Here is a 17,926-nt window from a genome sequence, read left to right as displayed (position 1 = left end):
TCATACAATGCAGAATCGCGGGATGTACGTGATAGAGCACATCGAGCATAGTATGCTGGAGACTACGTTTGATAATGTGCACGATGAGAATATGAAGAAATTTAGAGAGCGGTGGTGTGTAGATTTGTTTTACCAGAATTTAGCATGAACAAATGTGTTTTTTATTTGGTATTTATTAAGATAACAATGTAACTAGTTTTTTTTATTGGTATGTTTATGTTTTTTAAGAGTTCATACACATTTTACGCCTTTCTTTCATGCAACAAATTATAATAATTATGTAAACATAAAATATCACAAATTCGAATATTTAAAATAGTCCAACATTAATTCAATAACAATACATAATAGTCCAACACATCACGATACAAATAAACTAAAATAACATTTTTAACCTCGGTAGTTGCAAGTGCTTCTGTTGTGCCCCTTGGCACCGCACTTGCTACAATTTCGTGATTTGATAATCCTTTCACCGTTACAAGCAGTTCGGTTGTTCTTAATTCTTCCAACCTTTTGCTTCTTGGGTCGCCCTATTGGTTGCTTCTCAACAGGCACTCCAACTGTCATGTTCTTGATGTCATCAGGCAATTCCCAATCATCCTCGTCACCAACTGGCATAATTGTTCCTTCATATGTCCTCCTCCAATATTCAGTCATGTAATATGGCGAGCATAGTGTGTACGCGCTAATACTTCGCTCCTGAGATGCAGCACATGCACGAGGACAAGGAAACTTCATGCACTGGAACAAGCCGCAAGTGCAAGTATGTTTCTGCAAGTCCACTACGCCACAGGTCATAACTGTTCCTCCAGGGTGAACCTGCAACGTGTAAGGCCCGCATGAGTCAACGTTCAAATACCGACCTTTTTCAAAATGCAATGTCAAGTCCTCCTCCATTTCTGGTGCTAGGGGTTTCGTCCACTTGTTAGCTTTTTCTTTTCGTGAAGCAAACCACTTCTGGACTTTGGACCTCAGGAATGCTACAACAGTAGTAATTGGGAAGCCTCTTGCATCCTTAGTTGTGTTGTTGAAGCTCTCAGCCCAGTTGCTCGTCATTACATTGTAACGTACCCCTGGAAAGTACGACCGGACCCATTTTTCAAATCCAATTTCCTCAAGATATTGTGCAACCGCTGGATTCATGGCCCGAATGTTCTCAAATTCTCTGTGAAACTCTGATCTTGAATACGTGTAGGCACACATGTAAATGTGATTCGTGAAGACGTCAGTCTTGAACTTGTGGTTGACGTTCATAATAATGTGGTGGTAGCATGCACCGTGGTGTGCATCAGGGAACACGATATCCAAAGCACGAACAATGCTTTGATGCCTATCCGAAACAAAAGCTAAGTTATCAACATCACCAATCGTTTCTTTCAATTTTCTCATAAAATAGGTCCAGGAATTGTGGTTTTCACTGTCAACTATAGCAAAAGCTATCGGAAAGATATGACTCCCTGCATCCAAAGCCACTGCACACAACATTTACCCACCATACCTAGTCTTCAAGAAAGACCCATCAACGCATACAACAGGTCGACAAAACCTAAACCCCCGAATAGAAGGACCCAGAGAGAAGAAACAATACTTGAAGCGACCATCTTCTACCACAAAATCCGTGATGGTACCTGAATTCCGCAACTGTAGCATGTGCAAGTAACTAGGTAATTTCGAGTACGAATCTTCAGGTGTACCCCGAGCTAGGTGTAGTGCCTTCTCTCTGCACCTCCATGCCTTTTCGTAACTCATTTGGATCCCGTAATCCTTGTGCATACTTTTTCTTATATCAGAGGGCAACTGATCCGAGCTGTCAGTTGCGAACTTATCCTCAATTAGATGGGCAACTATTACAGGTGATGCTTGACGATTATCTTATCCTCGAAGATCAAGGGAACATGTATGTACATTATGAAATGTACTCACCTCAAACATGTTAGAAAGTACGTTCTTCTTCGCTCTTAATCTCCACCCACAATCTGTATCCTTACATGTGACGTACTAAATATCAGTACCGGACTTCCTAACGTAGTAGTCAAACCCTTTCTTCATTGCATATAGGCCAACAACCATCTTTAAATGCTCTATGTCTCTAAAAAACTTTCCCACATGTAACTCCCCGCCTGGTGTGCCATCCGTAGATATATAATGACTATGATCCTCGATGTCTTCTCTTGTATACATTTTCTCCTTGAATTTACCGTAACTTGTCGAAGAAGAAAATGGATCGCTCCATCCAGTCACATTGGTACCTTGAGCATCAGTAGGACCACTAATATCATTGGTCTCTCTACCATTATTAGGACCTGTACTGTCAGTAGTTCCTCTAGCATGACTGGTTTCGCCTGGACGACTACTACTAGTACCAGGTGTTTGGCAATTTTCTCTACGGGGCATTCTTTTCCGTGTCGGTGGCCTCGGTGGTATTTGGTACGATAGTGGAGTCAAGTTCAAAGGTACAGCAGCAGGGTCCTCTGTACCTTGGTCGTCTCTTACGCCATCATTGCCCTCAACATAACATTCAGGGTCTGGACCATTAAAAAACCATCGATGAACGACATTTGTGCTACAATATCAGCACTCGGCATGATATTGTTTAATTCAGGTAATACATCTGCAACCAACACCTCTGGATTTGTTTCTGGAACAAAACTCCCAACCTCGCTACGGTTATCCTTAACAGAACTTGGTGTGGGACTAGGATCGACGCAAACATTCTTCTTTAACAAAGTCACAAACAAAGGAGTAAATTCATCTGGCTTCTTCGCAAGTGTAGATAAAAAGTACCTTGCACGCTTATCATTTCCAATAACTTCAGGGCGATACTCAAAGCCTTTCTTGTACTTGTAATGTACTTCCAATTTCAAGTCATACTCCACTTTGTCGACATCCAGTTCTTCGTACAAAACATCAACCAAACCTGAGTAGCTTAGGTTCGGATCAATGTCAAATGTCAAATTGTCGCCCCGTTTATAAACCCAATCTTTACCATCAAACTCCCAAACACCATTATACATAACACACACATTAACAGTTGAACCTGTCACATACATTTAAAAAAACACAGTTATAATTTACAACAAAAATCTCACCGAAAAAAATCTTAATTAATCATTAATAACAAAATAATAATAATTAATTGATAATAAAATAATAATTCATAATAATTCATAATTCATAATAAATTAATAATTAATAATTCATAATAAAAAAATAATTAATTATTAAAAAATAATTATTAATTGATAATAAAATATAATTAATAATTATTACTCAAACCATAAAAAATATAACAATAATTAATAATAATTCATAATTGATAGTTAATAAAATAAATAAAAAAAACAAATTAATTCTTAAAACATTAACTAAAATAATAATTAATAACTAATAATTATTAATAAAAAAATATTAATAACACAAATAATAAATCAATATAAAATAAATTAAAAAAAAAATCCCGTAGGGTCCGATTGGTCCGACCATCGGACCCCACCGATCGGACCTTATATTAAAAAATTTAAAATAAAAATAAAAAAATTCAAAAAAAATTGGGTCCTATGGGGTCCGATGGTCCGACCATCGGACCCATATGGGGACCATCGGACCCGGGTTCCAAAAAATTATAAAAATTAAAAAAAAAATAAAAACCATCGGACCCGATGGGGGTCCGAACATCGGACCCAGTGATGGACCATCGGACCATCGGGTCTTCGCCCCTGCCAACAAAATTTTCCCACATCGGGCCACCCATCGGGCCAACATCGAACACCATCGGGCCCGACGAAAAAAAATGCAGAAAAACAACAAAATTCCAGTTTTCACATGCAGCAAAAATTATAACAGAAAAAATAGCAAAATAACAGCAACAAGCCACAGATCAATCATCAAACACAACATTCTTAATTAAATATGACAACAACAAACAAGATTTTTTTTTAAAAAAAAATTAAATACTTACCCATTGATGGAGCTTGTATGTGTTCTATGTGTTCTAGCTTCTAATGTGGTGGATTAGTGTGGTGGCTTGTAGTGTGGAAGGTTGTAGCTTTTAGTGATGAGTGAAGAGAAGAAAAAAAATTTTGGTGGTTGTGGAAGCTTTCGGGTGGGGAATTCTTGTTTGTTGAATTGATGAGAAAAAGGGTTGGAGTGGGTAGATGTAGGTGAGGAGGGTATTATGGTGAAAATACAAAAAGTGTCACATATAACTAATTATGCATAGTATTAGTTTAGGGGACCAATTTATGAGTTTATTAAGCATGGAAATTCAAATTTCCCATTTCATTATAGATGCATATAGGTTAATGTTGCTAAATAAATTATCACAGTTCTTGATAGATTTTATTTAGGCCCATTTAGTTTTGGGCTTATTCAATTAATAACAGTTGTTCATTTTAAGGTTAAATTCCTCTCTTTTGGGCTTTGTGTGAGAGTTGGGAGCCATAGAAGTGGGTACGACATACTGAACCCAGCACCCCCTCACATGAACCACCCCAATTGTGAAGGCCCATTTGCCTGATTTGAATGACTGTACTAGGTCAATTACACTAGTTTAACCTAATTAAAATTGATTAGCAACATAATTAATTTCATTTATTTTGAAATTAATTTAAGAAAACCATAGTTTAAAGAATTTTATATTCTAAGCTAAACTATATGTATTTTCTTGTATTTAATTAAATATAGAATTATAACCATCTAGATTCTTTCTGAAGCTTAATTTAAATTTTTCATTAAATATTCCTACTTAAGTTGATATTTAGTTATCTACAACTAACCAACTTAAATCTGAATATCTTTTGGATTTAAAATTTCAAAATTAAGTTGAGGAATTTTAGGCATTGGTTATTAAGATTGTTTAGATATTTTTTAAGTTAATATCTTTTCGAATATTAACTTAAAATGGAATATTTTAGATATTTTTTAGGTTAATATCTTTTCGAATATTAACTTAAAATGAAATATCTTCAAATTAAGTGGTTACAACTTAATTTTAATTTAATTAAATCTGATTTGAAAGATATTTAAGTTGGTTTTTTAGATTCTTCTAAAATAACTTGAACAAATATTTTCAAATTTGTTCCATTTAAATATTCTAATTTAAATAATAATTGAAAATTAATTAAAGTTGATTTTTTATTTAAACCAACTTTGATTTGTAATTTTTCATTATTATATTATGGAACTTGTTCGATATTTATTCGAATTTATTTTTCGAATTAAATAATAAATGAAAATTAATTGAAGTTAATTTTTTATTTAAACCAACTTTAATTTGTAATTTTTCATTATTATAATATCGAATATTATGATTATACAAAATACATATATATATTTTTTTAAATAATGAGCTTTTAATCAAAAGATATTCGATCTCCATTGTTGGTCTTACAATAGTTAAACTTTTTCAATATAACCTCGAGACGTTAGACTTCGTCCCCCTATGGATGGTTATTCGTTGAACACTTTTAACACCGTAAGATTTCAGTTGATAAGTGTTTTGTGAGTTTTCGTCTCTATTTAGACTCTCCCCTACGGTGACTACTTAGAGCTAAACTCATAAAACATGAAACAATGGTGGAAGCTCATAAAATGAGAATAACCTTGACTCTCGCCTACCGGGACAACGTTGGATTCTCATTTTGATCGAATAAAAGGTTGCTAAAATGTTTAATTTTAGATGAGCTGATAACTCTATTCAACTAATGTTATCTTTGACTCTCGCCTACCGGGACACTGTATTTCATTATGTTGGAAACCTTAGAAAATAAACTATGTTAAATTTAGTATTTCTATAACATATATCATTACTTGTTATTTTCTGAACTTGTGTATGAATTTTGAACCAAAACCTTACTTCTGTTTTATTGATGTGTTGTAGTGTCTATAATCCCCTTCCCATTCCACTCCTAGTTAATATCTTAGCAATTGAACTTAAAGTTATAAACTCCTTGTCAGAGTAATACTTCACATATGCTCATGATGGACTTTAAATTCCAGAAAGCAGGTAAGCTGGGAATTGTTCACTCTGAAGAGCAAATAGTTCATAACTCCATAAATCCTACTACTTCAAGCTTAGTTGGAAGATAAGAGAAAGTGATTCCACTTCCTCAAGTTATACTTCACAACAAAATGAACTAGCAAGAACAACAATTAACAAACGAATAAGCAGTAATGCTTTAGTCTTCGAATCATGTATGTTAGAGAATGATAAATCCATTTGGATTCTTGATTCTGGGTCTACAAACCATGTAAGTTGTTCATTGCAATTGCTTGAGAATTGGAATTATTTGAAATCCGGAGAGTTGAAACTCAAAGTTGGTAATGGCGAAATGGTTTCGGTTAGAGCTAGAGGAAAAGCCAAACTCAAGTTTCAAAACAGAATTTTGGAATTAGACAATGTCTTATACATTCCAAATTTCAGTAGAAACTTGGTTTCGGTTTCATGCTTACAATTGCAACAATACAAATTAGATTTTTCGAGTTCTGGCTCTACCATTTCTCGAAATGACATTCAGATTTGTGTTGCATCCATGGAACAGGGGCTTTATGTTCTTAGACCAGAAACACCATTTGCCCTACATAACGAACTGTTTAAAGTAGCTAAACCTAGAAACCACAAAAAGCAAAAGATCGTTGATGATAATGAAACATATCTATGGCATTTACGTTTGGGTCACATTGGCTTTGACAGACTAAACAGGCTAACCAAAGACGGTCCATTGAAAAATGTCGTCTTAGGTGAATTACCTGTTTGCTAATCTTGCCTAGATGGAAAGATGACCAAACGTTCTTTCTCTGCAAAGGGAGAGCGTGCCAAACAACCCCTAGGGTTAGTGCATTCCGATGTCTGCGGACCTTTGAATGTCAAAGCCCGAGGTGGTTATGAGTACTTTGTCACTTTCATTGACGATTACTCTAGATATGGACATATTTACCTTATGCATAAGAAATCTGAAATATTTGCAAAGTTTCAAGAATTTCATGCTTTGGCCCAAAACCAATTAGGTAAATCATTAAAGATCTTGCGAACTGATAGGGGTGGAGAATATATGGATATGCAGTTCAAAGATCATTTAATTGAACTTGGAATTGAATCCCAATTAACCGCCCCTAGCACTCCACAGCAAAATGGAGTTGCAGAAAGACGGAATCACATGCTTTTGGAAATGGTTAGGTCCATGCTTAGTTTTTCAACTCTACCTACGTCCTTCTAGGGATATGCAATTCAGATGGCAACCGATATTTTAAATGTTGTTCCATCTAAATCAATCCCTAAGACACCTTTAGAACTCTGGATTGGTCGTACACCTAGTTTACGCCATTACAGAATCTGGGGGTGCCCTGCTCATGTCTTAAGAAAGAAAGACGGCAAACTTGAGTCACGAACTGAAGTTTGCATGTTTGTCGGTAATTCTAAAGAGACTAGGGGTGGACTTATAGTCGCAAGGATGATAAAGTGTTTGTTTCTACAAACGCCACTTTCCTTGAAGATGAATATATTAAGAATTTCAAATCACAAAGTAAAGTAGTGTTGGAGGAAATGCTTTCAGATATAAGTCCTTCCAATGTTCCGTCCTCTTCCACTCGTGAAGAAGACAATCCCACTCCCTCAGTTGAACCAACTGAGAAATCTACTACTAAAGTTTCTGTTCAGAAGATCACCGTACCTCGTCGTAGTGGGAGGGTTTCAACAAAACCTGCTCGTTATGGCTTGGATGGTGAAATCAATATGGTCGTAGGTGACGGTATTGAAGATGATCCATTAACCTATAAACAGGCAATGGCTAGTCCGCAACGGAAACGATGGTCAGCCGGCATGGATTCAGAAATGGATTCCATGAAAAAGAACAAAGTCTGGGAATATGTAGACGCACTTGACGACTATCATCCGATAGGATGCAAGTGGGTTTACAAGAAGAAAAGAGTAGCTGGAGGCGAAGTCGAAACTTTTAAAGCTAGACTTGTAGCCAAGGGTTATACCCAAAGAGAAGGCGTGGACTATGAGGAAACTTTTAGTCCTGTTGCCATGCTCAAATCCATCCGAATTCTTCTCTCCATAGCTGCTGCTTTCGATTATGAAATCTGGAAAATGGATGTCAAGACTGCCTCCTTAATGGGGTACTTGAAGAAACCATCTATATGGAGCAACCTGAAGGTTATGTTCTTCCTGGGCAGGAAAAGAAAGTTTGCAAATTAAAAAGGTCTATCTATGGACTTAAGCAAGCTTCTCATGGAACAAAAGGTTTGATGAAATCATCAAGACCTACGACTTTCTTCAGAATGAAGATGAACCTTGTGTTTACCAACTCAAGGAAGACCAAATAGTAGTATTCCTGGTCCTTTATGTTGATGACATTTTGATCATTGGAAACAATGTCAAGAAAATGACTCACATCAAGGAATGTCTCAACACTCAATTCGATATGAAAGATTTGGGTGAAGCAGCCTATGTTCTTGGTATTCAGATTATCGGAAACCAGAAGAACAGATCACTTGCTCTCTCTCAAACGACTTACATAGACAAAGTCTTAGAGAGATTCTCCATGAACAATACCAATGGGGCAAACATGCCTTCTAGATATGGTATTCGTCTATCTAAGGAACAGTCTCCGACTAATCCTCAAGAGATAGAGGACATGGCAAAAATTCCCTATGCCTCTGCAGCTGAAAGTCTAATGTATGCAATGTTATGCACTAGACCTGACATCTGTTATGCTGTTGGAATCGTGAGCAGGTATCAGTCTAATCCAGGACATGAACATTGGAATGTAGTTAAGTATATTCTGAAATACTTGAAGAGTACAAGGAATCTTGTGTTAGTCTACAAGGGTGGTGCTTTAAATCCCATAGGCTACACTGATTCAGATTTCCAAGCAAGTCTTGAAGACAGGAAATCTACATCTGCGATGGTGTTTACTCTTGGGGGGTGGAGCAGTGGTTTGGAGAAGTGCTAAACAAACCGCTATATCGGACTCAACTATGGAAGCTGAATACATAGCTGCAGCCGAAGCTGCTAAAGAACTTGTCTGTCTAAGAAAGTTCTTCACCAGTATAGCTGTCGTACCTGGAATGGAAAAGCCTCTGGTCTTACTTTGTGATAACAATGGAGCAATAGAAAACAGTAAAGAACCTCGAAGCCACAAGAGAAGCAAACACATTGAAAGGAAGTATCACATTATCAGAGAATACGTGGCAAGAGGGGATGTACTAGTTGAGAAAGTTGACACAGAGGACAACTTAGCTGATCCATTTACAAAAGTCCTGGCCGTGACAGCCTTTGAAAAGCACCGTGAGAATTTAGGATTAATTGATATGTACGAATTAGTTTTATATTAGTGCAAGTCTGAGTTTGTTAGGTTTTATGCCCTAAATAAAACTCCATTTCAATGTAATCTATTTTATTCAACATCAATAAAGAAACAGAAGTATTTTTCATTCATTTGTGTATGTTTTGGTTCACTATGTCAATTGCTAGTCTATTTGATTTATAAATTCATCTTAAACCCTTTTCACATACTTGATCATGTTTATTGTGCTGTCATCACATTGGAAAGTAAACATGACTATGTGAATAAAGTTTCCTAGATTTATCAGACACAGGGTTTTACTGATATGATAATCTACAACAAGAGTTTACTTGCATTTGGAGAAATGCTATGTTCTTTCCAGAACATTGGTTAAAGTAAAGCTTAGGTTAGATGGATGGAGTATGCATCGGAAGGGACCGATATTGAACTTTGACTTAGATTTAATTAAACTTACCGTAAAATCTATTCAAGTCAATATCGCCAAGTTGATCCTAGATCAAATGTTCTTAATCCTGTTATGATTAGGCTCAATCTTGAAAGGCTATTCGTGTTCTTTGATTTGTTAGTTAAGCCTACTTTTAGGTCAGGGTGATACGTACATTTTGGTGATACGTACATTTTGGGAACACGGTAGTGCATTTGAGTGGGAGCGCTAGCATAAACATGGAATCTATAGCTTCTATCTGGCGAATAGTAAGCAAAGGATGATCTCCTTCGAGCTTGACCAAACGAACAAAAATGGTGGAGTACTCATTTCACATAAGCTGAAATATCATTTATACGGGGTCAAGTGTTTTAAGGATAAAATACATAGTAGGGTGTTACGGTAATCTAATCCCTTTACAGTGTAGATCATTCATATAGAGGATCATTGATCAAATTAGGATTATAACAATGGATAACTAATGATGTGTCTATATGGTGGAACATATAGAGCATTCTATATACTGAGAGTGCAATTCTAAGTTCTATGCGTGGATTCAACGAAGAATTAATAAGTTAGTGAATTTTAGTGCTAAATTCTTGATCTACTTATTGGAAGCTCGGTTATATAGACCCATGGTCCCCGCAGTAGTTGAGATAAAATTGTTTGTAAGGCTCATGTAATTGGTGTGATTAATCAATTATAATTCACAAATTAGACTATGTCTATTTGTGAAATTTTCACTAAGTAAGGGCGAAATTGTAAAGAAAGAGTTAATAGGGGCATATTTGTTAATTATGATACTTTGTCTAGTTCAATTAATAAATATGATAAATGACAATATTATTTAAAAATTATTTATAGTTATTAAATAGTTAGAATTGGCATTTAAATGGTTGAATTAGGAAATTGGCATTTTTGAGAAAATCAGATACAAAAGTGTTAAAATTGCAAAATTGCAAAAAGCAAGGCCCAAATCCACCAAGCCATGGCCGGCCACTTTTGTAGGCTTTTTAAGCTGATATTTTCATTATTTTAATGCCAAATAATTCAAACCTAACCCTAGTGGAATGCTATAAATAGATAGTGAAGGCTTCAAGAAAATTACACTTCTGAATCAGAAAAACCTGAGCCTTCTCTCTCTTCCTTGGCCGCCACTCTCTCTCTCTTCTTCCTTCATATTTCGAACTTACCCTAGTGATTAGTGTAGTTCCCACACACAGCAAGCAATACCTCAATCATAGTGAGGAAGATCGTGAAGAAAGATCATCAGCAAAGGAGATTCAGCATCAAGGATTCAGAGAAAGAGATCTAGGTTCAGATCTTGATAATACTTTGCGACAGAAAGGATACAAGGGTTAGAGATCTGAACGGAAGGAGTCATTTAATTCTGGTGCACCCAATGTAAGGTTTCTTAAACTTTATATGTGTTTAATTTATCGTTTTAGAAAGTTCTTATTTAGGATGTTAATAAACATACTTGTGAGTAGATCTAAGATCCTGGTAAAATAAATTCCAACAATAGATTCCATGTTTATGTTAGCGCTCCCACTCAATTGCACTACCGTGTTCCCAAAATGTACGTATCACCCTGACCTAAAAGTAGGCTTAACTAACAAATCAAAGAACACGAATAGCCTCTCGAGATTGAGCCTAATCATAACAGGATTAAGATTATTTGATCTAGGATCAACTAGGCGATATTGACTTGAATAGATATTACTGTAAGTTTGATAAATCTAAGTCAAAGTTCAATATCAGTCCCTTCCGATGCATACTCCATGCATCCAACCTGAGCTTTACTTTAACCAATGTTCTGGAAAGAACATAGCATTTCTCCAAATGCAAGTAAACTCTTGTTGTAGATTATCATATCAGTAAAACCCTGTGTCTAATAAATCTAGGAAACTTTATTCACATAGTCATGTTTACTTTCCAATATGTTGACAACACAATAAACAGGATCAAGTATGTGAAAAGGGTTTCAGATGAATTTATAAATCAAATAGACAAGCAATTGATAAGGTGAACCAAAACATACACAAATGAATGAAAAATACTTCTGTTTCTTTATTGATGTTGAATAAAATAGATTACACATATGAAACTCTTTTCACATACTTGATCCTGTTTATTGTGTTGTCAACATATTGGAAAGTAAACATGACTATGTGAATAAAGTTTCCTAGATTTATCAGACATAGGGTTTTACTGATATGATAATCTACAACAGAGTTTACTTGCATTTGGAGAAATGTTATGTTCTTTCCAGAGCATTGGTTAAAGTAAAGCTCAGGTTGGGTGCATGGAGTATGCATCGGAAGGGACCGATATTGAACTTTGACTTAGATTTATTAAACTTACCGATCTATTCAAGTCAATATCGCCTAGTTAATCCTAGATCAAATGATCTTATTCCTGTTATGATTAGGCTCAATCTCAAGAGGCTATTCGTGTTCTTTGATTTGTTAGTTAAGCCTACTTTTGGGTCAGGGTGATACGTACATTTTGGGAACACGGTAGTGCAATTGAGTGGGAGTGCTAACATAAACATGGAATCTATAGCTTCTATCTGGCGAATAGTAAGTAAAGGATGATCTCCTTCGAGCTTCACCAAACGAAAAATAAATGGTGGAGTACTCATTTCACATTAGCTGAAATATCATTTATACGGGGTTAAGTATTTTAAGGATAATATACATTGTAGGGTGTAACGGTAATCTAATCCCTTTACAGTGTAGATCATTCATATAGAGGATCATTGATCAAATTAGGATTATAACAATGGATAAATAATGATGTGTCTATATGGTGGAACATATAGATCATTCTATATACTGAGAGTGCAATTCTAAGTTCTATGCGTGGATTCAACGAAGAATTAATAAGTCAGTGAATTTAGGTTATAAATTCTTGATCTGCTTATTGGAAGCTCGGTTATATAGACCCATGGTCCCCCCACTAGTTGAGATAATATTGCTTGTAAGACTCATATAATTAGTTTTGATTAATAAATTATAATTCTCAAATTAGACTATGTCTATTTGTGAATTTTTCACTAAGTAAGGGCGAAATTGTAAAGAAAGAGTTTTAGGGGCATATTTGTTAATTATGATACTTTGTATGGTTCAATTAATAAATATGATAAATGACAATATTATTTAATAATTATTTATTCGCATTTAAATGGTTGAATTAGAAAATTGGCGTTTTTGAGAAAATTAGATGGAGAATTGATAAAATTGCAAAATTGCAAAAAGTGAGGTCCAAATCCATATTGTATAGGGCCGGCCACTTTTATAGGATTTATCATCTGATATTTTCATTATTTTAATGCCAAATAATTCAAACCTAACCCTGGAATGCTATAAATAGATAGTGAAGGCTTCAGGAAAATTACACTTTTACTTCTGATTTCCTTCAGAGAATAACCTGAGCCTTCTCTCTCTATACCTAGCCGCCACCTTCTTCTCTTTCTTCCCTCTTCAATTTCGAAATTACTTAGTGTTAGAGTAGTGGCCACACACAGCAAGTGATACCTCAATCATAGTGAGGAAGATCGTGAAGAAAGACATTCAACAAGAAGGAGTTTCAGCACTAAAGAAGGAGTGAAAGAGATCCAGGTTCAGATATTGATAATGCTCTGCTACAGAAAGGAATCAAGGGCTAGATATCTGAATGGAAGGAGTCATTATATTCCGCTGCACCCAATGTAAGGTTTCTCATACTTTATATGTGTTTATTTCATAATCGTTTTAGGGTGTTAATCAACATACTTGTGAGTAGATCTAAGATCCTTGTCAAATAATTTCCAACATCTCCTTCCACTCAGATCTCTAACCCTTGATTCCTGTCTGTAGCAGAGTATAATCAAGATCTGAGCCCGAATGTCCTTCAGTTGGATGTGATCTTTCATAGTCTTCCAAACTATGATTGAGGTACTGAGTGATGTGTGTGGGCACTTCTCTCTCACAAGGATTTCGAAATTTCTCTCTTCTTTTCTCTCTTATTTTCGTGGGTTATCAAGCATGCAAGAGAAGAGAACAAGGGCTGCTATATATAGGGAAAAGGGAGAGCACAACTTTCCAAATAAGCAGTTTCCTCTTTTACTTTGTAATTGATTAACTGCCTTATTTAGTGTGATCCACTACTTTCCTATTTTTGCTAGGCTTTGATTAGCAATTACATGGCAATTAAAATTGAAAATAATAAATGGAAAACATGCAAAGGGGTGGCCGACCATGGTGTGTTATGGACCTCACTTGGATTTTGCAGTTTCCTCAATTTTATTTCTATTTTTCCAAAAATGCCATTTTTCTAATTCTAATCATTTAAATGCCAAAACTAATTATTTAATAACTAAAATAGATTATTAAATACTATTGTCATTTAAAATAATTATTAATTAGACATGCAAAGTCTCTCAATTAATAATTAAACCTAGAAACTCTTTTATTTACAATTTCATCCTTAAACTGTGAGAATTCACAAATTAGACATAGTCTAACTTTTAGAATTATAATTGATTAATCATAAATCAATTATAGAGTCTTACAAACAAGATGCCTCAACTAGAATGGGGACCGTGGATCTATATGCTGAGCTTCCAATAAGTTGAACCGATTTACCAAGTAAATCCCTAACTTATTAATTCCTTGTTGAATCCACTCTTAGAACTTGGAATTGCACTCTCAGACTTATATAGAGCATATTATATGTTTCACGATATCAATATGTTATCTCATTTAACCATTGTTATAATCTTAATGTGATTAAAAGATCCTCTATATAGATGATTTACATCGAGATGGGACCAATTTACCGTTTACACCCCTCAATGTATTTTGCCCCTTAAAACACTTAGTTACCTGTAAATGATGTTTTAGTGATCTAATATTTAGTCACTGAAACAAGAGCTCATCCATTTACTTCTATTTAACTAAGCTCGAAGGGAATCATCACTTGACTTCTATACACCAGTAGAAGCTATAGATTCCATATTTATGTTCAGCACTCCCACTCAGTTATGCTATCATGTTCCCAAAATATACGTATCACCCTGACCCAAAAGTAGGCTTAGCTAATAAATCAAAGAGCATGAATAGCACTCCTGAGATTGAGCATAAGCATATCAGGATTTAGATTCTCTTAATCTAAGATCAACTTCTGATATTGACTTGGAAAGATACAACGACAAGTTTATAATATCTTATCTAAGTTCAATATCGTTCCAGTCCAATGTATACTCCATACATTCGAAACTAGTATACTTTACCAATAACCTGGAAAGAACATAACACTTACTCCAAGTGTAAGTATACTTTACCGCTGATTATCACATCAGTGTAAATCCAAAACACTGATGAACAGGGACTAAGTCTTTTGAATCATATAATCACAATCACATTCCACTGTATTGACAATACTGTAATTGTGAATGAATATATGTTCTGGATTTAACTGATTTTGTGCATATATCAAATACGTATATTAAACCATAAACATGTTGTTGGAATTTATTTTACCACGATCTTAGATCTACTCACAAGTATGTTGTTTAAACACCCTAAATATGAACTTTCTAAGACGATAAATTAAACACATATAAAGTTAAGAAAACCTTACATTGATGCAGCGGAATTAATGTCTCCTTCCACTCAGATCTCTAACCCTCGAATCCTTTCTGTAGCAGAGTATAATCAAGATCTGAGCCCGAATGTCCTTCTTCTTCAAGTTTGATCCTTCACAGTCTTCCAATCTATGATTGTGTTACTGCTTGCTGTGTGTGGGCACTCACTCTTTCACTAGGGTCACGAAATTGATGAAGGGAAAAGAGAGGGATGATTTCGGCCAGGTATAGAAAGTGGGGAAGGCTCAGTTTTTCTGAAGAGAGAAATTTCTGTCAGATTACTAATGAAAGCATGTATTGTGACTGAGCCATCACTTTCTATTTATAGGCAACTACTAGGTTTAGGTTAAGAATTATTTGGCATTAAAATAATGAAAATATTAATTTGAAATCCCACATTAAGTGGCCGGCCATGGTGTTGTATTGGGCCCCACTTGATTTTGCAGTTTTATCAAATTTTATCTCTATTTTCTCAAAAACGCCAATTTTCCAATTCTAACCTTTTAAATGCCAAAACTAATTATTTAATAACTAAAATAGATTATTAAATAATATTGTCATTTAATTTAATTATTAATTAGACATATAAAGTCCATTAATAAATAAATAAACCTAGAATCTCTTTTCTTTACAATTTCACCCCTGCTTAGTGAAAATTCATAAAATTAGACATAGTCTAACTTTAGAATTATAATTGACCAATCACGAATCAATTAATGAGTCTTACAAGCAGAATGTTCTCAACTAGAATGGGGACCATGGATCTATATGCTGAGCTTCCAATAAGTGACCAAATTTACCAAGTAAATTCCTACTTATTAATTCTTCGTTGAATCCACTCTTAGAACTTAGAATTGCACTCTCAGACTTATATAGAGCATATTGTATGTTCCACGATATCAATATACTATCTCATTTAACCATTGTTATAATCTTATTGTGATTTAAAGATCCTCTATATAGATGATCTACATCGAGATGGGATTTTTTTACCGTTCTCACCCCTCAATGTATTTTGCCCCTTAAAACACTTAGCTACCTGTAAATGGTGTTTAGTGATCTAATAATTAGTCAGTTAAACAAGAGCTCATCCATTTACTTCTATTTGCTAAGCTCGAAGGGAATCATCACTTGACTTTTATACACCAGTAGAAGCTATAGATTCCATATTTATGTTTAGCACTCCCACTCAATCATACTATCATGTTCCCAAAATATACGTATCACCCTGACCTGAAAGTAGGCTTAACTAATAAATCAAAGAACATGAATAGCACTCCTGAGTTGAGCCTAAGCATATCAGGATTTAGATTCTTTTAATCTTAAGATCAACTACTGATATTGACTTGGAAAGATATGCATAACGGTAAGTTTGTAATATCTTAACTTAGTTGCAATATCAGTCCAGTCCAATGTATACTCCATACATTCGAAACTAGTATACTTTACTAATGTCCTGGAAAGAACATAACACTTACTCCAAGTGTAAGTATACATCATCGCTGATTATCACATTAGTGTAAATCCAATAACACTGATGAAACAGGGACCAAGTCTTTTGATTCATATGATCACAATCACATTCCACTGTGTTGACGATACTGTAATTGTGAATAAACATATGATCTGGATTTAATCGATTTTTGTGTGTATGAATGTAATAAACATATCAAACATATTAAACCATTAGCATGTAAAATTCATGCAAACATCAATCACTTCAAATTTCTTATATTGATAACTAATCAGATTGTAAAGAGTTTTATTTAGGGCATAAAACCCAACAAACTCCCACTTGCACTAATATAAAACAAACTGTGCAAATAGGTCAATCTGATGTCTTGATCTTCAGATCAAGTGTAGTATATTTGAATCCACCCAAACTTCTGGAAACTAGTTCATAAATACTCTTATGAAACATTCTTTACTATATGCTTTACTCATCAAGGGATACTGAAATCTTTACTGTTTTAAAAGTACATCTGAATTAACAGAAGACATATCTCTCATATTTTAAAATATGTAATTGAGATAATACAGCGTAGACTTTTCTTACGTGATATAACTTTCTTGGATTTCGAATACACAAAGTTATAATTCTTCTCTGGTAGAGCTTGAATTATTATTCAATAATTCCTCCACCCCCAAAGTAAGCACCATCTCAAGAATTTCGAAATTAGATGGTGAGATACAAAGACAACTGATACACAGTTCCTTAATATCTAACATATAGATCACTTTCATAAATCTTTCTTGAATATCTTCTAATGTTCCCTATTTGATTACATCTCAGATAGCTCCCACTCAATAGTAGATGTCTGGTTGAATAATACTTTTAACCTCTGATTGTTTGGAGAGTTACCTAGTTGTGACTTTTGTATTAGTCTAAAACTTTAAGTTCAGAGTAAGTCATCAACATAGCAGACTAGTATTTGAAGTGAAAAATACATGCCAGAGTTAAAGTAATCAAAATTTTAAGATACCATCAAATTTTATGAGGATTAAGAATTCTATGTTCAAGTCATTCGAATGGACTGAACTAGAGTTCTTTATCTTATTCTCATA

General features: G+C 34.7%; 1 protein-coding gene across 1 annotated transcript; it reads right to left on the bottom strand.

The window, feature by feature from the left end:
• Positions 1-390: 390 nt before the first annotated feature.
• LOC133031351 (uncharacterized) lies at positions 391-1,203 on the bottom strand. The gene has a single exon (XM_061104836.1). The coding sequence runs from the start codon at positions 1,201-1,203 to the stop codon at positions 391-393; it is 813 nt and encodes a 270-aa protein (XP_060960819.1).
• Positions 1,204-17,926: the final 16,723 nt, after the last annotated feature.

Source organism: Cannabis sativa, chromosome 9 (genome assembly GCF_029168945.1).
Source record: "Cannabis sativa cultivar Pink pepper isolate KNU-18-1 chromosome 9, ASM2916894v1, whole genome shotgun sequence".
In the NCBI taxonomy this organism is placed as follows: domain Eukaryota; kingdom Viridiplantae; phylum Streptophyta; class Magnoliopsida; order Rosales; family Cannabaceae; genus Cannabis; species Cannabis sativa.
This window is presented reverse-complemented; position numbering and strand designations above follow the sequence as displayed.

What these genes read in the sequence shown, in the direction of transcription:
- LOC133031351 (XM_061104836.1), bottom strand. Translation starts at nt 1,203, where the DNA reads ATGTGTGCCTACACGTATTCAAGATCAGAGTTTCACAGAGAATTTGAG.